The sequence below is a fragment of the Podarcis vaucheri genome, assembly GCF_965113315.1.
Source record: "Podarcis vaucheri genome assembly, chromosome: 2".
NCBI classification, from domain to species: Eukaryota; Metazoa; Chordata; class Lepidosauria; order Squamata; family Lacertidae; genus Podarcis; species Podarcis vaucheri.
The window spans coordinates 15,168,593-15,191,917 of record NC_138760.1 but is presented as its reverse complement, the minus strand read 5'-3'; the positions used below and the strand labels follow the sequence as shown (position 1 = coordinate 15,191,917).

The 23,325-nt window shown below is 48.0% G+C and overlaps 1 protein-coding gene across 9 annotated transcripts in view; it reads right to left on the bottom strand.

Annotated features, from left to right (window-relative positions):
- Positions 1-23,325, bottom strand: part of ZNF385A (zinc finger protein 385A) — a 210,672-nt gene that overhangs the window by 89,642 nt on the left and 97,705 nt on the right. For 3 of the 9 annotated variants that reach the window (XM_082212623.1, XM_082212625.1, XM_082212627.1), the window contains exon 1: positions 17,949-18,043. The exons of 5 other annotated variants lie outside the window; for them this stretch is intronic. In XM_082212623.1, coding sequence (XP_082068749.1) covers positions 17,949-18,028 — 80 coding nt within the window. In that variant the 5' untranslated portion in view covers positions 18,029-18,043. Of the gene's footprint in view, positions 1-17,948; positions 18,089-23,325 lie in introns of those variants that run through there. One more of the 9 variants, XM_082212630.1, reaches the window with a different exon arrangement.

Genomic DNA, 23,325 nt, shown 5'->3' with positions numbered 1-23,325 from the left:
CCAGAGTCGGACACGACTGGACCTAATGGTCAGGGGTCCCTTTACCCTTTACCTTTACTAGGGTGCAGCAGAGGGGGAGAAATAAAAACACCATGGAAAACAGGGTGGGAAGTCAACAGAACAAAACACAGAATTATTATGTATTGGAGTGTATATGTTAAACTTTTGAAAGTTGCAAAAATAATTGAATTAAAAAGGAAACTATGGCCCTCTAGTTGTTGTTGGGTTTCCAGTTCCCATCAGACCCAAGAAGCATTCATGGCCAGTTGTCAGAGAAGATGGGAAATGATGTCCAGCGACATCAAGAGCCTGAAAGGTTTGCTATCTCTGTTCTAGGGATTCTTTTAGCAAGCACACTCAGCCACGCTCCCCAGCGCAGCGAGTCTTGGGGCTATGACTGATAAGTCCTTGCACATGGCAAACGGGTTGGCTTGGGTGCCATAAACTTACCTTGCAACTTTACACAAAAGGGTGCAAATCTGCAGCACAAACTTGGAGCGCAGCAGCAAACTATACAGTTAGGGATGTTTTGAACTGGTCCAGTCCACCTAGAGCCAGATAGCCAATGGAAACACTGCAAAGTGTCTGACATCTGTGGAGTTTCCCCCAAAAAAGGCTTCTGCATGGGCATGCATATTCCCTCCACCACCACAATCACACCGCCAAAAAACAAAGAAAAAAAGCTGTTTCTCTCTCCCTCCTCGATTGCTTACATAACCATTTGTGCAGCCAGCCGTCAGTCCTGGAAAGTTCAGTGGTAATTGCACATCATCTAGTCGCCACTGCAAAGGCGGAAAAGAGCAACAGTGAAACTGGCATTCTTTCGCTCCCTGCTCTGCACTAAGCTGGGAGATGCCTTTTCACTGTGGAGGTGAAATTGGAAAGGGGTCTTGAGGTGAGCAGAAGAGGAATTGGTCAGTTTTGCCAGCGCTCTTCACAGCCCCTGTAGGCAAATCCCCAAACTTGTACAAGGCGTTGCACATCCATTGCGATTTGCTGGGTGCCCTCTGCAACGTATTTATACTGATAAGGACCCCTACAAAGTCACAAGGGACGATCTTCTATTTCCCCAAAGCCTTGGTGTGCTTGGATGTGTCCTCCTAGAGCTTAATTCAGTGATGAAGCAAAGCAGCAGAATGCATTAAGTAAAACACAACTGTGACGCCGCAAGGAGAGAGAGAAATCAGACCCAGGCACTCACTGGTCCGTGGTTTTTGGGCCGTTTCCAACAGCAAGGTCATGAACAATCTCACAATGGAGGAGGAAGTGGATCGTTACAGTATTGTGCAAGGGGATTGCAAGAGGGCTAAGATTGTTAGAGCTTATTTGAGCCAGAGAATAATTTGAGAAATGGGGAGGGGCTGGGCTGGGGTGCTAAAGCCTGCATCAGCTGCAAAATTCAAGCTTTGTCAGAATTTCAGGTTTCGTTTTTTTTTAAAGCAAGTTTCTAGTCCTTATGGCTGCAAATATATAAATATATATTTAAATTATATGTATGTATATGGCAAGAAGCCTGCTAACAGTGTGATCCGGTATATGCCTACTTAAAGTAAACCAGTGGGGCTTACACAGCCTAAATCTCAGAAGCAAAAGGGGTAGCTGAGTAAGTTTTAATAACAGGATATCATTGCCCTTCATAGTTCCCACCTCCACATACCCCACCCCATAACTAACAAACCAGAATACGTAATGAAGGGTAGTGAATAAAATAAAATGCAGAATAAGTAAGGCAGTCTGCAAAAGCTTGCATACTATATACAGGTTGCAAAAGTCAACCTCTCTGGATACAGAACTTGGATTTGCATAACTGGATTATGTCTGTATGACACCCAGTCCTGGGTATACACTTGTACAGATGTTATAATATATACCAATGCAGCACATTTATGCAAATCAAGTGAAGCTGCAGCACAGCTGCAAGTATTAAATGATTAATTGCTGTGTTTATATCAACCACAAGCTTAACATGCAGGTAAAAAGTCCCCACCGTCAACACATTGCCAGATCACAGGGGCTGACAATAAGGAAACTCTGGCATTACACACTTTCGTAAGGGCTCATCTCTATCCAGAAGGGCCGACACCATCCTTGCTGTTCCACATTTAATGTTAAACCAGTCCTCACACCCAGCTTTGCCTTCTGGCCTCTGTAAAGAGTGGCAGATAGCTGAACACAGCAAAACAGTAACATAAAATTATGACGCTCCCTTCAAAAGCCTTAAAAGGGCTTCCGAGTATACAAACAAACTTAAATGCAAGTGATTGATTGACCGATTGCTTAAAAGCCAGACAGTTAATCGATTTGAAACAAAAAACCTTTGCTTTGGATGAGAGGCCTAACTTGCATAAGATATATCAATGCGCTTATTCGCCACGCAGAATGGAGGCTTCTCTTGCTCTGAGCACAAACAGAACTGACATTTGTTAGGCCTGAATCCATAGAGAATCTCCATCGTTCCTGCTACTGGACTTTCACAGCTGTGGCTTTGACTCCAAAGCTGCTCCCCTCACCTTGGGGGCTTACAGTGCCTGCTGCACTGATGTGCTACACAGCCTGGGAATGACAGTGTGTGAACAAGCGGGCTGCTAAACTGGTCTGCTGCCTGTCCTGGTCATTCAGAGACAGAGTAAATGAGAAGAAGGCAAACTGTCATGTGTGTACTGCACAGGCATGCAACAACTGATCAGTAGACCCTACAAATGTCCCTATTTCCCAGGGACAGCTCCGGATTTACAGATGCCATCCTGGTTTCTGATTTGATCCCAGAATGTCATGCTTTTCTTTGCTGTTGTTGCTGTTTAGTCGTTTAGTCGTGTCCTACTCTTCGTGACCCCATGGACCAGAACACGCCAGGCACTCCTGTCTTCCACTGCCTCCCGCAGTTTGGTCAAACTCATGCTGGTAGCTTCGAGAACACTGTCCCACCATCTCTTCCTCTGTCGTCCCCTTCTCCTTGTGCCCTCCATCTTTCCCAACATCAGGGTCTTTTCCAGGGAGTCTTCTCTTCTCATGAGGTGGCCAAAGTATTGGAGCCTCAGCTTCAGGATCTGTCCTTCCAGTGAGCACTCAGAGCTGATTTCCTTAAGAATGGATGGGTTTGATCTTCTTGCAGTCCATGGGACTCTCAAGAGTCTCCTCCAGCACCATAATTCAAAAGCATCAATTCTTCGGCGATCACCCTTCTTTATGGTCCAGCTCTCACTTCTGTACATCACTACTGGGAAAACCATAGCTTTAACTATACGGACCTTTGTTGGCAAGGTGATGTCTCTGCTTTTTAAGATGCTGTCTAGGTTTGTCATTGCTTTTCTTTAGGACGTCCCTATTATCATCAGAAAAATGTTGTAGGGTATGGCGTTATGCGACCCCACGAGCCGAGATAAGTAACTCTACAACCTTTAGAAGACATATAAAGGCAGCACTATATATGGAAGTTTTTTAAAAAAATGTTTTTAATGCCTTTGCTTTGTACATTGCATTCTTTCTGGGACAGCTGATGACTTTGTGTGTTGCGGGCGGGGGGGGTGTGTCCTTCCTTGGTGTAGGGCTAATTTGGCATGTGGCATCCCCTAAAGGTCTGGCACACCAGCCAGATAATGATAATGATAATGATAATGATGATGATTATTATTATTATTAATACCCCGCCCATCTGGCTGGGTTTCCCCAGTCACTCTGGGCAGCTTCCAACCAAATATTAAAAACACAATACAGCATTAAACATTAAAAACCTCCCTAAACAGGGCTGCCTTCAGATATCTTTTAAAAGTAAGATAGTTGCTTATTGCCTTGACATCTGCTGGGAGGGCGTTCCACAGGGTGGGTGCCACCACCAAGAAGGCCCTCTGCCTGGTTCCCTGTAACCTTACTTCTCACAGCCTGGACCTTAAGTGGTCCACAATGTTCTCTTTCCTTGTCACATGGCACTGGCCTAGGAATGGGCAAGTCTTTCAATTTTTAGTTTCTCTGTTTAATAGAACGTCCCTATTTTCATTGGAGAAATGTTGTAGGGTATGAACAGATCAAGAACAGCAGCTGGTGTCGGGTGCAGACATCCCTTGAGGATACACAGAGAAGATCACACCCGCGCGGAAGAATAACCAAAAGAAGAATAACCTTTACAGCTTTCACACAGAGGGTGCCCCAAAAGCCCATTTGCAAGTGGCGGCAGCTCCATGCGAAATCTGTAACTTTTGCAAGTTGCAAACCCTGTGGAACACTCCCCACTCTCTTAAGAGGGAGGTTCACAACATTAGGGCCTTTTAGTTTTTAGATCTGAGCTGTGGTTTGAACAAATCATTTAGATTCTTTGCCTTTTACTTTATATAGGGATTTCTCTTGTCTTCCTTCTTATTTATGCTCTGGCAGGATCTCTGCAGGTGAACTCATTGATACAGGGTTATGATTATAAAGGTCGCTCACAGCTCCTCAGACTCCTTGCTGACAACCTCACTGTTCTTTCAGATCCCCAAATGCCTCTTCCGCAAGAGAAACTGGCAAATTTAGCTCTGTGACAGGGCTGGGTGTTAATTTTGATAAATTGGAGACAATGTTTTGGAAGCTGAGGCCAAGAACATGGCTGTTTATTAGGTGGCGCTTTTGGTATCAAGGTGTGTCTGACTTCCCTGAAATACCTGGTGGTTCGTATGTCACAGAATTTGTCTGGACTTAGGTTGAATTATGTACCTGTTTTGCAATGTATTACATATGACTTATGATCCTGGCATCCTGGCATCCCCTCAATTTATTCTTATTAGGCAGGATTGCTGCTATTAAAATAATAGCCCTCCCACGACTTCTTTTTTTCTTCCAAGCCCTCTCAATTTTGATCTCAGATGGGATTATGAAACAACGGCAATCAATTTTAAACCGTTTTATTTTGTGAACCAAGAGGGCAAGATGACTGGCCAAACTTCCTTACTCTAAATCTCAAGTTGGGGCGAGTGTGGGTGTGAGAGAGAGACAGACTGTATTTTGATGCCTTCCAATTAGGGCAGATTCTTTTTACGGACTCTCGGGGTCAAGACTAAAACTTGGGTAGGGTTGGAGGCAATGAATCAATCAACAGCTCCATAATAATAATAATAATAATAATAATAATTTTATTTATACCCCGCCCTCCTCAGCCAAGACCGGGTTCAGGGCGGCTAACAACCAATAATAAAAACAAGTTGATTGAAATACAACTTAAAAACTAGATTAAAATACAACATTAAAACATTAAAATGCAGCCTCACCACAGGAGGAGAAAGGAAAAAAGAAAGAGGGGGAGGGAATCAAATTGACTCCAAGCCAAAAGCCAGGCGGAACAACTCTGTCTTACAGGCCCTGCGGAAAGAAATCAGATCCTGCAGGGCCCTGGTCTCATGAGGCAGAGCGTTCCACCAGGCCGGGGCCAGTGTTGAAAAGGCCCTGGCTCTGGTTGAGGCTAATCTAACTTCCTTAGGGCCCGGGACCACTAGGGTGTTGCTATTTATGGACCTTAAGGTCCTCCATGGGGCATACCAGGAGAGGCGGTCCCGTAGGTATGAGGGTCCTAGGGCACTTCTTTTCCTACCAGCCACCCAGATAATGTGGAAGAAAGTGACAAATCCTTTCTTTCATTGTTCAGTTTGGCACAAATGGCACAAGAAATGAGAACCCTTTCTTTCTACAGAATGATCACTCTCCCATTTCATCTGCCACACCAAGCAAGTGTGCTCCGAGTGCCACAATGCACAAAGTGGGGCTGCCACACAAGTTGCGGGACATCTTTGATCGATCTATCCCTTTGTCAGCACAACAAGTTACAGATAGGTTTAGGGGCACTTCTCCTAACTGACTGAGGATTCACTAAATTAGCTCGCTTTTGCAGGAGCCTTCTGTTGACAGAACAGCAACTACCGTAAGTCCCCATACAGCTTACAAACTTCTCATTGCTACCACTCCAGAGTGCAGAAGAGGCCTGGTATTCTACTGAAGACCACTTTTTCTTCTTTTTCTGGCCTTATGGTCCTTTGGGAGAGAGGTACTGGACAGGAAGAGGGTCCTGGTCTTTGGAATAACCTTTGGTCCCCTAAGCCTCTGTCCTCTGTTTCAGCCACCATTTATGAGAACTCATTGAATGCTCACCACTGGTGTTGCACTCCATTCTTGCTTGCCAGAGTTCAAGCATTGGGCAATGCCGTTTATGTTGGCAGAACCGAAATGAGACTTGACGGCACCTCTGATGGGCTTGTCCAGGAGTGGGCGTCTTTGGGAAACACGTGGTGAAACAAATTGGGGTTATTATTGGGGAAAGTGTGATGTTGGAGTCCAAATCGTGTTTGCTACCAGTGTTTGAGGAGAGTAATGTAGCTATTGTGGGAAAATAACTAGTAATTTATTTAATGGTCCTAGCTTGATTGGTCATTTCACAGGGCAAGAAAGATTCTTCACGCATTACTTTAGATAGATGGCATTCAAAGGCATTGTTTATTACTGTTTGAGAGAAGCTAACCCACCATTTAAAGACCCTTAGAGCCCAGGCAGAGCCAGAGAATTTTGCTGCAAATTGGTGGGAGTTTTATCTCATACACGAGCATGAACAACCATTTCAGGCTTTCATTCTATCTGAGTTTATTGGACAGAATTTTTAAGCTTTTGCTCATTGTCCTTTTGATCCTTTCCTCTGTTAGCTCAGTGGATGCCCTGGGTATTATTAGATGTATTGTAAGAATATGTTAAAGGTAAAGGTAAAGGGACCCCTGACCATTAGTTCCAGTCGTGACCGACTCTGGGGTTGCGGCGCTCATCTCGCTTTATTGGCCGAGGGAACCGGCGTACAGCTTCCGGGTCATGTGGCCAGCATGACTAAGCCGCTTCTGGCGAACCAGAGCAGCGCACAGAAACACCATTTACCTTCATGTCAGAGCAGTACCTATTTATCTACTTGCACTGTGATGTGCTTTCAAACTGCTAGGTTGGCAGGAGCAGGGACCGAGCAACGGGAGCTCACCCCGTTGCGGGGATTCGAACCGCCGACCTTCTGATCAGCAAGTCCTAGGCTCTGTGGTTTAACCCACAGCGCCACCCGCATCCCTTGTAAGAATACGTTACAGCTACTCTTTTAGGTCACCCTCTTGAAGGTACGTCGTATCATCCTGTCTGCTATTTATGATTTTCTTGTCTTTTAAATTTTTTTTAAGGCAAGTAAAGGTGGGGGTGGGGAAGAAGGCTTGTTGGAGGTATATACATTTGTGGATTGTAGAGAGAAAGTGGATAGAGAGCAGTTTTCCCCTTTCTCACAAATCTAAAGAACAGAGCTTATCCAAGGAAGCTGAATGTTGGAAGATTTGGGACAGACAAAAGGAATCACTTTTTCACACAGCCCATAGTTTAACCGTGGAACTCACTGCCACAAGATGTGGCAACAGCCACCAACCTGGACAGCTTTGAAAGAGGATTGGGGGGGGGAAGGATGATAAGGCTATCAAGCTATTAAAGCTATGGTTTTCCCAGTAGTGATGTATGGAAGTGAGAGCTGGACCACAAAGAAGGGTGATCGCCGAAGAATTGATGCTTTTGAATTCTGGTGCTGGAGGAGACTCTTGAGAGTCCCATGGACTGCAAGAAGATCAAAGCTATCCATTCTGAAGGAAATCAGCCCTGAGTGCTCACTGGAAGGACAGATCCTGAAGCTGAGGCTCCAATACTTTGGCCACCTCATGAGAAGAGAAGACTCCCTGGAAAAGACCCTGATGTTGGGAAAGATGGAGGGCACAAGGAGAAGGGGACGAGAGAGGACGAGATGGTTGGACAGTGTTCTCAAAGCTACCAGCATGAGTTTGACCAAACTGTGGGAGGCAGTGGGAGACAGGAGTGCCTGGCGTGCTCTGGTCCATGGGGTCACGAAGAGTTGGCTATCCTGGCTGAGGCTGATAGGAGCTGGAGTCAGGCGACATTCAGAGAGCATGACATTGGCTACCCTTGGGCTACATGGCGACACGGTGTCACCGCTTTGTGTCATCATAAAGCCTACCAGTTAGAGGGCAAAGCTTCCTGTCCACCTCATAAGGGCTTGCTGGGTGGGGAAGCCAGCTGTCAGGATTAATAAGAGGTTCCCTTGCTTCTTTTGCACCACCAAAAATGCCACACCAACTTCCCAAAATGGATGGTGAAGTTGGAGGAAGCATTTCGGCTCAGCCCCAGCTTTCACCCCAGAGATGCAAGGATAGAACAACACCGCTCTCTGCATTCACAAAGAATCATAGGCAGTTTTCAACATCATACCCAAGGTGCAGAGTAACTTTGATTCTAGCCTCCCCCACCTACCTCTGTGGTCTTTGCCCCGGCAGAGGAGAGCAACGGTGCAACAGGAAGTGAGGAACCAGCCACAGAGATAGAGGGTCAGCTGTCCTTGCAGCGACTGCCTTCTCGGTTCCTGTTACAGGCACGAGGGAGAAGCCCATCCCCACCAGCCTTGCCCCATGGCAGAAGCCCTCCTAAGCTTATGGCGTTCCCACAAGGCTAAAACACGGCCTTAGCCCTCCAGAAGTGAAACTTGCCCTGCTGAATCGTGCCCTGATATCCCTTCATTCCTCCAGCCCAGGCACACGCAGAAGTGCAGAGTCAAAATCAACCTGCTGTTTTAAAGGCCGCCTGTGTCCTTGCTGTGCCCGGCCTGTCCCTGTCACAGTTGCTTGGGAGGACTAGGATGGCGCGAGGGCTTAAAGGAGATTAGCGTCCACTTTTACCCGGCAGGCACAGTGGCAAAGTTCCAGAACAGGAGCTAGAGGATCCCTCCAGAAGACCAGGGAGATAATAAGGGCCTTCTGGGTTTCAAATCATACACACACAGAGAGAGAGAATGAAACCAAATGCACTTACCTAATACATCCACAGCTATTACCTATAAACTAAGGGCTAATCCACATTTAACTTTTGCCTTGATCTTTCCGGACACAGGTCTGTCCTTAAAAGCTCCATATCTGCACATTTTATTTTTCTGCTCTGGAGCTTTCCCCGTGAAAACCCACCCTTTAGATAAACTTATTTTTTGTTTGTTTGTTTTAAATACCGCCCTTCGTCAAAATATCTCAGGGCAGTTTGACAATCCAAACTAAGGGATATGATTTCCAGGTAGACTTGAACTCTAGCACATCTCAGATTTAGAAATGAATGCCCTAATCTTCTGCATGTTTACTCGGGAGTAAGTCCCACTTTGTTCCCTCGGGCTTACACCCTAATTCCTGGTTGTAGGCATTTCTGGAGAACTGCACAAAGGACTTTGGCAGGTTGTCCCACTCACCTGTCAAAATGAGGCTGCAGGGATGGGGAGGGTGAGGATCTTGCCAAGCCAAAAACAGCCCCCCACTCTTGCCCTAACAAGTTAGGAATTGCATCCGAAGCTTGTTTGAAGGGAGCACTGTGGGGTTGAAGAAAACCCATCTGCTCTCTATAGATATCTTCCCCCTCTTTCCTCACAGTAAAACAGCTCCTTTCTTACCCATTACGTGCAATGTTGCAATTTTGTGTGTTTTGCATTGGTACTTTTGGTTCTTCAATGGCTACAACGCAGAGCAAAACAGTCAACTGACCCTCTGAGCAAGTCCTAAATGTCAGGAGACCAACTATGGTGCTCAGGAATTAGATGTCTGCAATCCTCTGCAGCAATGCCAGAAAGGAACAGCTATGAAAATGAAGTCTGGAGGTGGTGGGGGGAACGGGGGGGACGAGACGGGATGACTTGCCCATCACCAGCGCCACAAGTCGCTTGACTGACAGCTTTTCAAAGATCTAAATACAGAGAAGGGGGATTTCCCCGAATTCAGCAGTTGAGCAATTTGAGTTTCTACCCATCATGCCCACCACCAGCAGCAAAATTTATTTTGAGGGAGGAAAACCACCCGAAACCATCTGCTTGTGTTAATGCAAGCATGTTTTCCTCCCTAACGAGGCCACACAGAACATCAATAAAAGATGGCACTGCAATTTGTGTGGGTGATGACAGAAGGGTGAGTGTGTGTGTGTGTGTGTGTGTTTGGGCTTGTGTATAGTAAGGAAGAGAAGGCCTGACGCTTTGCAATAATGATCTGGGGCTGGGAAAATGTCATGCACCTGGTGCTGCTGCTGTTGTTTTTGTGAAAAAGAAATATGATACTAGAAGTGGACATGGACACACACACACACACCCTCTCTCCGCACAAGCCCGAACAAGGCTGCCACCTAAGAAACTGATACAGTGGTACCTCAGGTTACATACACTTCAGGTTACATACGCTTCAGGTTACAGACTCTGCTAACCCAGAAATAGTGCTTCAGGTTAAGAATTTCTTTTCAGGATGAGAACAGAAATTGTGCTCCGGCGGTGTGGCAGCAGCAGGAGGCCCCATTAGCTAAAGTGGTGCTTCAGGTTAAGAGCAGTTTCAGGTTAAGTACGGACCTCCGCAATGAATTAAGTACTTAACCCGAGGTACCACTGTACTGCTGGCTATTTGAGGGGACCAGAACTGAGCCAGAACATTTTGGTACCTGGGATGTGAAAAAGCCATGTGGCACGCTCTCTCTCTCTCTCTCTCTCACACACACACACACACACAATTGTGCCCCTGCTTGCTCCACTCACCAAGCCACCAAGCCCCTTAGACCTTACCAAATCCCTCCCCTTGCATCTCACCAAAATGCAAACCTCTCCCCTTGGACCTCCTCCCCACCACCAAACATGCTTTCCCACCTGGCACTCATGATACTGCAAAGTGGAGGAAGCAAAGGATGCTAGAATTAGCCATGGGACGGGAAGCTCCCATTGGCATCAATGGGAGCTCCCCACATCCCACCTACCCGGGCAGTTTTCAGCACCAAGGAATGAAGGGAGGGGGCACTGAGGAAGAGATCTGCACCAAGAGTGTGCTTCCTTCTTGCTGCGCCACCATTGAAACATGAGAGGTGCTGGCTGTGTCTAATTTGGGGGGTTTAGAAAAACAACTACCAAGGTGTGGCTACTAGCCATACAATTACTTTTAACATTTGGTTTGAGCCTAAGGTAAAGGTAAAGGGACCCAACCATTAGGTCCAGTTGTGGCCGACTCTGGGGTTGCGGCGCTCATCTTGCTTTATTGGCCGAGGGAGCCAGCGTACAGCTTCCGGGTCATGTGGCCAGCAAGACTAAGCCGCTTCTGGCGAACCAGAGCAGCGCATGGAAATGCCGTTTACCTTCCTGCCGGAGCAGTACCTATTTATCTACTTGCACTTTGACGTGCTTTTGAACTGCTAGGTTGGCAGGAGCAGGGGAGCAACGGGAGCTCACACCATCGCGGGGATTCGAACCGCCAACCTTCTGATCGGCAAGCCCTAGGCTCTGTGGTAAAACCCACAGTGCCACCCGCATCCCAGCCTATGCTTCACTAAAATCAATGTTAGTCATCAGTGGGGTATGCACAGAATTCCCCCATCTCCCACTCCTCCAAACTCGTAGGAAGGCTAGTTTGGCTGAGGGTATTCCCTAGCCACTGCTTCCACCTGTTAACACCCACAACAGTTGTCACCCATACAAATTGCAGTGCCATGTTTTACTTGATGTGATGTTTGGCCTTGTTATTTGGACTACCATGGTTCCTTGCACAGTGACAGAGCAGGAAGTGACAAAGCACCCAGGATGAGTAACAGATATTCCTCAGCACTGCTCCAGGAACCTATTTCTGGATTTAGAAAGCTCATTCAAGATAACCCACAGGAATATTCACCTACCTTATAACTAAGCTTATTTAACAGATGTATAACTAGGGCTGGGTAATATCTGGTTTTCAACATCATGGTATATCACCAGCTAAACATTGCGATATACCGATATATCACGATGTCTGAAATAAGGATGGAACTATGTACAGGCAAATGCTAACCCGCCTTTTAAGAAACCTTATTCATAAAGCAGTTTACAAAACACACCATCAGCACATAAACAATAAAATATTTTTTGAAACCTCTCTTTCGTAATACTACTAAAAGCCAGCGCAACAAATAGTCCAGCATTATTTAAACATATAAAACTCAAACCCACAACACCATTTCTCTAGCTGTTTGCAATTAACCACTGAAGGACATCACAAAAAGGTCCTTCAAGGCCTATGCATAAACACAGTGAGGGACGGGACTTGATCACGCAGTGAGGGAGCTTCATTTCACAACTGTGGGGCCACCATTGAGAGGGCCCTGTTCTGTATGCCCACCACAGGGATTGTCTTTGTAGGTGGCACCTAAGCAGGGCCTCTGAAGTACACCTTAATGCTTGGGCAACTTGATCTTTTAGGTAAACCCAGACTCTTTAGGGCTTTAAAGGTCAATATCAGCACTGTGAATCGGGCCTGGACACACAGTGAAACCGGTACAATGTAGGTACAGAACAGCTATTAAGACAGCAGAAATGCTACATGTTCTAGACTGAGCCAGTTCTATGCCTTAAGGCCCCCATACGAGTCCTCGTCTTCTCGCCTTCTTCTCTGAAACCCACACAAAGCAGAACATGTGCCAGCATGCAGTTGAGGCCTGAATATTTAAAGTGCGTGCCCAAGACATTTCACTCTCTAAAGTGGAGTCGAAATGAAGCATATTCCCCACCCTTAGGCTAGGACCAGCACTTATAGGGATTCTTGCTGCAGTATTAAGACAACGCATTCTGGTCTTCATCTAACCTTTCCCCTGGTGCAGCCTGAAGCAGGCTACTCTGCTCTGCTACATGGCCTTAGAAGCTTAAAAAGTAATATACACATCAAGTGAAACGTGCAAGTCCTGAGCTCTGGACCACATAATGTGATAAACCAGAAACTGCATCTTAGCTTGTGAAGAGTAGCTTTTGTTCACCATCGAACAACAGCATCTGTCACATCTGGGATTAGGAGCAAGATCAAAGGGTGTAGTTTTTTAATTAAGTTTGACATTCAGCTCCTCTATTTTTAGCAATTAAGTTACAAAATTTATACCCTCTTTCCCTTCTCTCCCACCCAACCATTGTGCTGTGATGTACGGCACAAAACTAGCCACAGAAATCTGCTACATTGCGGGAGGGGAATCAATGTCTTAAAATGCCATTGTTTTGTAAAATTAATTAGCAACATAACAAACGTTACGTGCCGAAATTGGTATGTTACCAGTTTCCTTCATCCCCCACCCTCTGTCCAGAAGTGGGGAGCCTCTAGTGAATGGACCAAGTTTGGTCCAACAGTTCATTTGCCCTAAACCACACCTACCAGCTCCACACCTGATGTAATACGTGACGTCAGATGTAGGGAAGGTAGAGACCTTGCAGGATTGGACCTTATTTGCACAGCTGATCCCTGCAGAAAGCAGGGCTGAACTTCCCACTGGGCCATAAAGCTTCCCTACCCCTGCTGTTAGGGACGCGTGTGGCACTGTGGGTTAAACCACAGAGCCTAGGACTTGCTGATCAGAAGGTCGGCGGTTCGAATCCCTGCGACAGGGTGAGCTCCCCTTGCTCGGTCCCTGCTCCTGCCAACCTAGCAGTTCAAAAGCACGTCAAAGTGCAAGTAGATAAATAGGTACCGCTCCGGTGGGGAGGTAAACGGCGTTTCCGTGCGCTGCTCTGTGCGCTGCTCTTCCGTGCGTAAGCGGCTTAGTCATGCTGGCCACATGACCCGGAAGCTGTACGCTGGCTCCCTCGGCCAATAAAGTGAGATGAGCAGCGCAACCCCAGAGTCGGCCCCGACTGGACCTAATGGTCAGGGGTCCCTTTACCTTTACCCCTGCTCTAGTCGTTGGAAGAATAGAATGTCCATGAGGCCCTGGAATTTTGCAGGTCTGAAAGGAAGGCTGTCCTCAGATCTCCCCTTCCAAGCAGCATGAAAAGACCCCTGCTGTTGCCCCTCTCATGGCAGAGAGGGCAAAAAGGGAAAACTGGATCTGCTCAATCCAAAGCTCTCACAATCCCTTACAAACCCACAGAACGGGAAGGGTGGGGGAGAGAGCAGTATGCACTCAGAGGGATTCACTCTCCCTTCCCCAGTCTATTTCTCTCCAGCATTCCCAAGATACTGCATGCTGCTGAGCTGTCATATCTTAAAATATTTACAAGTATTTCATTAAAAATGATTTCCATGTAATACTATGAGTAGAACTTTAAAAACCACAATAGCTGGGCTTTATTGAATTCCTTCCCGAATCAAATATTTCCAGTTCAAATACTTTAGCTTATGAGAGAAGGGAGGGGGAATATTTTGAGACATTTATGCAGCAGGTAATATTAAAAGGGGGTACTTTTTATTAGATTAAGAATTTATAAGCTGCTTCGCAAACAAGTTTTCCAAAGCAGTGTTCAGTAAAGGTGTCAGCAAACCTAATGTATACGAGAACTACATGCACAGCAATTTAAAAGCAAATCTCAGAAACAACAGATTCAGTATGCATTATAAAATGGCTTCAACAAGCTTTAGGGAAGGCCCTCTTTAAAAGATAAGTTATCGGTAGTCTCTGCTATGCATTTGCCTAATTTCAATCGGAACCAGATTCCAGAGGCTTGGAACTGCAATTCTAAACGACTGGTTTTTAGCTGATGTCAGGTGTGCAGTCCTCTTAACAATGCTCCACCAGAGTAACACAGTTCCAGCCAGGTGTGTATGGGACAAGGAGACCCCTCAGGTAAAATGGGCACTAGTTGCATACGGCTTTCAGTGTTAGAAGCAACTGAGACTGGTACCCTATTGGCCGCCAGTGCAGTTCCCTTGGCGGTGGTGTTGAGAGGATGCCCCAGGCCACAGCCTAGCTCCATGTTTTGCACTAGCTGCAGCTTACAGACCATGGCCAAGGGAAGCCCCACATAGGGTGTGTCACAGTAATCCAGTCTTGCAGTTATCAGTGCCTAGACCACAGCTCCAATACTTTGGCCACCTCATGAGAAGAGAAGTCTCCCTGGAAAAGACCTTGATGTTGGGAAAGATTGAGGGCACAAGGAGAAGGGGACGACAGAGGATGAGATGGTTGGACAGTGTTCTTGAAGATACGAAGATGAGTTTGACCAAGCTGCAGGAGGCAATGTAAGACAGGAGTGCCTGGCGTGCTCTGGTCCATGGGGTCATGAAGAATTGGACACGACTAAACAACAAAGACCACTGTGGTCTAGCTCCTATGCTCCAAGAATGGTCATAGCTGCCTTCCCAGCAAAAGCTGATAAGAGGCTCTCCTAGCTACTGATATTCCAGTGGCATAGATGCATTGAAGAGCACTCCCGGACTGTGCACCTGCAACCCCATTCAGAGCAGGAACTTGGCCTATTTATCAGACACAGGGACCACTCACTCTCAGATCCTCCATCTTGCAAGGATTCAAATTTGGTTCACTGGCCCTCGTCCAGCCCATCACTGCTTGCAGACACCTGCATAGTCACTCCTGATTCAGATGTTAAAGAGAACTGGAGCTCTGTGCCATCACCATACAGATGACTGCCCCCAGTGGTTTCATGTAGGTATTAAATAACACGGAGCACAGAATAGTGCCCTGCATAGCACCATAGCACAAGGGGGCCATGGATTACTCCTCCAATGCTGCTCTCTGTATTCGACCCTGCAGAGTGGAACAGAACCACCTTAAACAGTGACCCTGTTGCCATGGAGCCAATCCAGAGAGACAGACTACTAGCCAGGTATCACCCCCATTGCCCGTCACTCAATAAATACTGTTCGTCAGGGCAACCAAGACAATTTGGCCCCCAAACTAGGTCTGAACCTAGAATGGAATGGGCCTAGATTATCAGTTCAATCCAAGAACAACCGCAGCTACTGCCAAAACCCTTTCAACCGCCTTCCCAATAAATGGTGAATTTATTCTCCTTAGCTTTGTTTACTAAAGGTAAGTCCAGTAAACATGCCGAATTAGGTCCCAATTAATTTAGGGAACGCAACTCAAAATTTTATGGCAAGCACACACATCTTTTCTTACAGACCCTACAACTCGCCCGTCAGTCAGGGCCTATTTTTCTTTAAGGAGGAAAACATATGCAAAACTCTTTTCCCCAACCAAAAAGAGAGAGCATTAACAGGAGCAGCAAGAGAGTCACCAGGGGTATATGCACCACTCTGGCCTTTGCAGTTCCAGTACGCAGAGCAAATACCCCACCTGCCCAACAAACAAGCCGGCCCAGGCTTTAGTGCGAAGTGGATAGAGCTGGCTTAGCCAATCATCCTGTCTATCCCCCTGGGTCTGTTCCCGCCTCTCCAAAGGAGCACAGAACAAGCAGGAGGCATCAGGGAACAGCCTCTTTTCAACACTCTTCGACTTCTTAGCAATTCCTAGTAGGCAGTCATGCTGTTTCATTTTCCCCAAGCACACTCAGGAGATTCCCCAACTGGATTGCCCAACATTTTTATCTCTAGTTTTTAAAGAAGCTGAGGTGAAGGCCTTCCGAATCGGACAAGAGCAGTAGCACTGGGGAGGTGGGGGAGGCACTTAACCCTTCCCCTCCCATCTTCATTTTCCCTATCGAAAACACCCTTCCAAAAGGTATTGCTGGCCCCTCAGAGGGGATCGTGACACACGTGAAGCCATGATGCCCTTGCTCCTCACCCCCATTGCCGTTTCAATGTCAAGGGCCACCAAAGAACTACCAAGTCCCTGCAGAGGTGCCAGAGGTGAGCTCCTGTCCCCAGGTCAAGACCTGCTGCAAGCTACTTTTGTGATCCAAGTCCCTCTGCTCATAAGCAGGTAGTGGAAGCATTTCACAAGCTCGGGGGCAGCGGGAGGAGATGCAACAGAGCAAAATCATTGACGCCGCTGAGCTGCAGCAGCAACAAATCCCAGAAGGGCACGAAACTAAGTGGACCAGACAGGCGCGACAGCACCACCGATTCTCCCAGCTAATGTCTCCCTTGGGATTTATTTTAGAGAGGGGAGGGTGGGGGGTGCAAAATGCCATTTACCTGACCAAAGGCCCCACCCCGTGGCCTCCCCATCCCCCAGTAGCTTCGCTCACTCGCACATGCAGGAAAGCGCAGGGCGATTACGTAAAAAGGAGAAAGCTGGAAATAGCCCAGATGCAGTGATTCCCAGTTCCCCGTTCCTTTCCTCCCCCCATCAAGAACCCAAGCCACCCTTCCCCCACCACCATGGAGCTGCCCTCCCTCCCCACCCCAACCGCTCATAAGGGGCTCTGGAAAGCACAGCCAATTAAAGACGCTCAAAAGTGGGGCAAGCATGCAGCAGAGGGAGGAGGGGGTGCTGGAAAAACTGCAGATGGGGGTGTGTGTCTTGTGGCAGAGGGGATAACGATACGACCATCCCCACCACCCTAGAATCAATTTGCTGCCTCCCAGGTTCCAAAAGGGAATGCAGGTGACAAACCAATGGAAAGAAAGGAGGTGCAGAATGACATACACATACACCCCACATAATAATAATTGTGTGATACACAATTCTCTCTGCAGATTGGATTTGATATCCTGCTTTATCACTACCCTAAGGAGTCTCAAAGCGGCCAACATTCTCCTTTCCCTTCCTCCCCCACAACAAACACTCTGTGAGGGGAGTGAGGCTGAGAGACTTCAGAGAAGTGTGACTAGCCCAAGGTCACATAGCAGCTGCATGTGGAGGAGCAGGGAAGCGAACCCGGTTCACCAGATTACGAGTCCACCACTCTTAACCACTACACCACACTGGCTCTCCAAATATTATCCAATGAAGTGAAACAGACAGCACAAGTGGCAGCTGGGAAGCAGGACTCCTGGGTTCTTTCACCACTGCAAGGCTGTGTTGAGCGGGTCTTAGTATATGGGGCACATTGCTGTCTGGCCTCATATCAGAGTCCCAACTTTTTGGGAGCCCCACACCTCAAGACGGTCATGTTTGAGGGGCAGAAGACCAGACCCTACTTAGGGTGCTTGGGTCAAAATAAAGGAAATTCTAGGGATTTGAATGCCAGGACTAAGAAACACACCCCTACAAGCCATGGACCTGTGATGAGTTGGATGAGTAATGGATGATTCTTTTACCTTAAATAGTGGCCCCACAGGAAGATTTCTTGCAAGAGAAGAAGAAATAGTTCCCAACAGCTAGTCCAAACACTGGACATTTGTCCATGGGTGTCATTGGCTTGAAAGAGGAACCATCACTATTGCCTCCAAGTTGGTGTTTTGCATCATAAGGGAATGTGATACAGTTACTAGGCAACTAAGGATATGATCCTCAACTACTGTTAGGTCATTTGTCAGGATCAAAGAGGCAGCAAGCCTAGGGGACCAAAGCACTGTATTCTCAGCGGCCAGGACCTATCCTTCTGCTGTCCATCTCAGCCTTCTCTTACCCATCTCTGAACAGTTCCCGCAGAATCTCTGCAGACCTCTCTGGCAGAGTTACGTCTCCTCGCCGCCAAAATGGGGGAAGGGACAAAGATAAACAAGGACATCTCTGTCAAAGTCAGAGAGAGAGTCCAGTGGGCCAATTCCTCCCAACCGTTGTTTAGCAAACTACTGTCTTGGCAGAAGATTTAGGGCTGCTGATGGCATAACCCATGTGTTTCACTTTACAGAGAGCAGTCCTCTGTTTGAAGTGCTGTCGGTCCTAGCCTAGTTTAAAGAGCAGGAACCATAAGAAGAGGAGGAGGAAAGGGTCTTGACGTTGCCTATCCAACAGTTAGCAGTACCTGGGTGGCAGGCTGTGGGAGCACACAGGTCATCAAATCCCCATCTTCTGCCCTGCCCTCCACCATGATGAGTTGTGTTGGACACATCAATTAGCACATGCAATTTCTGTGCAAATCTGGGTTCTTTGCATGTGTGTGTGAGAGAGATGTACAGTATTTCCTCTTTTTTGGTGATGTGTATGTGGCCACATGGGAACCAGACCAGATGTCCATGTTAGTAGTAGTACTCAATGAGTAATGGGATAGTTCCTATAGTACCACTGCCCATCTTTGTCCATGGAGTTTTGCCAACAAACCTTGCCAACAAAGGTCCATATAGTTAAAGCTATGGTTTTCCCAGGAGTGATGTATGGAAGTGAGAGCTGGACCATAAAGAAGGCTGATCGCCGAAGAATTGATGCTTTTGAATTATGGTGCTGGAGGAGACTCCTGAGAGTCCCATGGACTGCAAGAAGATCAAACCTCTCCATTCTGAAGGAAATCAGCTCTGAGTGCTCACTGGAAGGACAGATCCTGAAGCTGAGGCTCCAATACTTTGGCCACCTCATGAGAAGAGAAGACTCCCTGGAAAAGACCCTGATGTTGGGAAAGATGGAGGGCACAAGGAGAAGGGGACAACAGAGGACGAGATGGTTGGACAGTGTTCTTGAAGCTACCAGCATGCGTTTGACCAAACTGCGGGAGGCAGTGGAAGACAGGAGTGCCTGGCGTGCTCTGGTTCAGGGGTTCATGAAGAGTCGGACATGACTAAACAACTAAACAACAACACCACTGCCCACCCAGGACAAGGAAGTGGAATGCTTAGCCCTGACCCATCACCCCTGACTCTTGGCCATGCTGAGTGGGGCTAATAGGAGTGAGAGTCTCACAACATCTGGGGGGGCCCACAGTCTTCCCCCTCCATCCTTGTTTCAGACCATCTGGTGCCGAGCACCCCAACACCACCAACGTAGGTCTGGTCTGCCCATTCGGAGCAGGACGGACTGGGCACTTCAAGCTGCAAGCAAATGTTTGCTCTTGTAAATACTCATCTAAAGACATCCCTACAAGTAAAAACAAAACCCAGAAAGGTATCGCGCCAGGGAGAAAAAAGCCTAACACAGTCCTATCCGCTTTGTGCATGTGTGCATGCATGCGTTTTATGGAAGGGAGCATTTTTTAAGCAAAAACAATGACATCACACCCACACAGCCCTTTAGTCTGAAGTAGTTCAGTCTGTTCAACCCCCCTTGGGGCTCCACTGGCTCATTTACACTGCATTCTGCTGACTCCCGTGTAGGCCAGGGCCTCTCCTAGAGAGAAGCTTCCCAGTTCCCTGCCCACCGGTCTCCCGGCATGCCTGTGGGGCTTCTCCCATCCCCTTCTGTTACCGGGAGTTGGCTCCCCTCATCCTGCCACCTCTGAGAACTGTTTTCCTCCCTAGGCAGGTCTCAGCATGAAAAAGATACAGCTGAAATGAAATCCAAGTGTAATTGAGTTTGTCCCTGGGCTTGGGGGTGGGGGAAGCAGCAGGGAGTGCTCAGCTAGTCCTGGTTTTGTGAGGCTTAGCAAAAAACAACAACCAGGGGCAGGGGTGAGGCCTAAAGTCCACATACCCCACATTGATGCACACACACACACACATGTTCCCACACCTGTGTGTGTGTTCCTGAACAGGGAATACTGAAGCACCCAAACATTCTTAACCTGTGAGTGCATGCACTTTTCAGGCCACACGGTACATGCTTGCCATACAGCAGCATTAGCCACTGCGTTCTCTCACACACTCACATGCCTGACACACGCATGCACTTACATGTATCACAGGCGAACACGTCACAAATATGCCTTTGCCACAAAACCTCAGCAGTCCGCTCTTTCTTCCCCACCCAGTTCGCCCTGTTTCTCCGGCGAAAATCCACAATTCACAGACTTACAGGCATCGCTCCCCTGTACGCACATGCAGGCAGAACTGCGTGTCTTTCTATACACGCACTCGCAAGAAGCACATCATCTCTGCACCTAAACCCCTCCTGCAACACTGGAGACAGAAGTGCCAGCGTTGAATCATCAGTGGCAGGGGTGGGGGTGGGGGGTCCAGGCCTGTCCACTCTGCAAAACAGAGCCACCAACAGCCACAGATCCCATCTCTTTCCTTCATCCACCCACCCCGCTTCAGCCCAACTCTGCTGCCCAGGATCAGGACCAGGTGCAAACCTCAAAGGAGCTCTGTTCCTTGCCGCCATTGGCCAGGTCATAGTACGGTCAAGAGGGAGGAGGGAAGCAGGTGAGACAAAAGCCCTTTGTTTGGGGGAAGGCAGGTGCTGGGAGTGGTATGGCCCATGCCACTCCTCTTTGAGTGAGGGACGGCAGGGAAGCCGACTGTTCAAGGTTTCTTTGCAAACCCCCCCCCCCCACACACACACACACTCACCGGTTCCGAGACACACTCAGAATGGGAGGAGATTTTGTTCCCTGGAAGATGCAGGTACACACAGAGACATAGGCACCAGAAGCCTTGAAGCATGAGGGAATTCAGCGCCAAACTGTGTGTACGATGGGGTGTGTGGAGGGGGCTGGAGAGCCAAATGTGAGATAAGCCAACTAACTAATTAGGACCCAGGAGTCCCAAAGCAGCCCTCTGCCTTGCAGTGCACTAAGTCCTCTCTCCAGAAATGAAGGAGTCTGAGCTTCGGTGCCACAATCCCAGAGGTGACGATCTGCAGTAGTTTTGTGTAGAGGAGGTAGCAGGAGGCAGCAGACAGAGCAAGTAGCAAAGGCTGCCCATTGCCTCCTTGCTCTCTCTCTCTGGCCAGCAGGGGAAAACAGCTAGGACCAAAGAGATGCTCAAATTACTAAACTGCAACTAAAACAAAGATGTGAAGGTCGTAGCGAATGAGGCACCAAGCCAGGCTTCTGCAGAGTCCTGGCTGCAACCACAAGGGTGGCAAAAGCTGTGGCAGGGACCCACCCACCCCCGGCAAAAAGGAAAGGCTCTGGCATGGACGTTAGTGACAAGTTGGAGGAAAATACTCCTGGCTAAGCTGGAGGGGACGCGGGTGGTCCTGTGGGTTAAACCACAGAGCCTAGGGCTTGCCGATCAGAAGGTCAGCAGTTCGAATCCCCGCGACGGGGTGAGCTCCCATTGCTCGGTCCCTGCTCCTGCCAACCTAGCAGTTTGAAAGCACGTCAAGTGCAAGCAGATAAATAGGTACCGCTCTGGCGGGAAGGTAAACAGCCTTTCCATGCGCTGCTCTGGTTCACCAAAAGCGGCTCAGTCATGCTGACCACATGACCCGGAAGCTGTACGCTGGCTCCCTTGACCAGTAAAGCGAGATGAGCGCTGCAACCCCAGAGTCGGTCACGACTGGACCTAATGGTGAGGGGTCCCTTTACCCTTACCTTTACCTTTAAGCTGGAGGCTGAGGTCACATGCACACCATGTATTTAAAGCACTCTTACACCACTCTGACAATTTTGGCTTCCTCAAAGAATTCTGGGAGCTGTAGTTTGTTAAGTGTCTCCTATCAACTCTCAGCATCCTTAACAAACTACAGCTCCCAATATTCTTGGGGGGGGGGTAGGAAAGTGGAATAGGAGCACTTTATATGTCCTAGAAGGGGTGGAAGAGGGAAAGCCATTTTCTCCACCCCCTTGTCCCCATGTGCCACCAACAAAGAACAGGTGCACGGCAAGAGCTGCTTACAGAGCAACCCCTCCAGATGGCTCACAAAAGCAAGTCAAGCCACATCTGATGGGTTATTTGGGGGGGGGGAGCAATCGAAGGAAACATGGAGGAGGCAGAGAGAAAACCTGATCTGGCTGCGAAACATCTTCTGCTGCAACATTCAAAGACCGGGGTGAGGAATTAAGTCCTTCCCTACACTAGGTAAAGGTAAAGGGACCCCTGACCCTTAGGTCCAGTCATGGCCGACTCTGGGGTTGTGGCGCTCATCTCGCTTTATTGGCTGAGGGAGCCGGCATACAGCTTCTGGGTAATGTGGCCAGCATGACTAAGCCGCTTCTGGCGAACCAGAGCAGTGCACAGAAACGCCATTTACCTTCCCACCGGAGCGGTACCTATTTATCTACTTGCACTTTGATGTGCTTTCAAACTGCTAGGTTGGCAGGAGCAGGGACCGAGCAATGGGAGCTCACCCCGTCGCGGGGATTCAAACCACCGACCTTCAGATCGGCAAGTCCTAGGCTCTGTGGTTTAACCCACAGCGCCACCCGCATCCCTACACTACAGAATCACCAAAGACATCGGACCGATTCATGCAATCTTGTTGAGGAAGGGGGAGTGGCAAAGTCACCACAAGTTGAATTTCTGATGGAATGCGAGTTCAAGCTACAAAGGCTCTAGAATCAACCCAAAATTCCACTCTGAGGGAAAAGTTGTTGCTTTGCAGGCAGTAAAAAAAGGTTGCATGAGCAACAGAATCCTCCCCAAGTTCAGTTAGAATTCTGTTCTATCGCATTCAAAAGGTGGGAAATGATTTAGTCCCAGCTGAGCCACCATGGTGTGGTAGTTTAAAGCGTCAGACTAGCACCCAGGAGACAAGGATTCAAATCCTCACTGGGTTACCTTGGGCCATTAACTCTCTCCCTCTCAACCTAACCTGCCTCAAAGGGTTCTTGCGACGATAAAATTGAAAGCGAGACATCCATGCGCACCACTTGGATTTCTTTGCAGGAAAGGTAACCATCAATAAAGAGGCTCCAGTCTCAACATGACCCTGATTGGC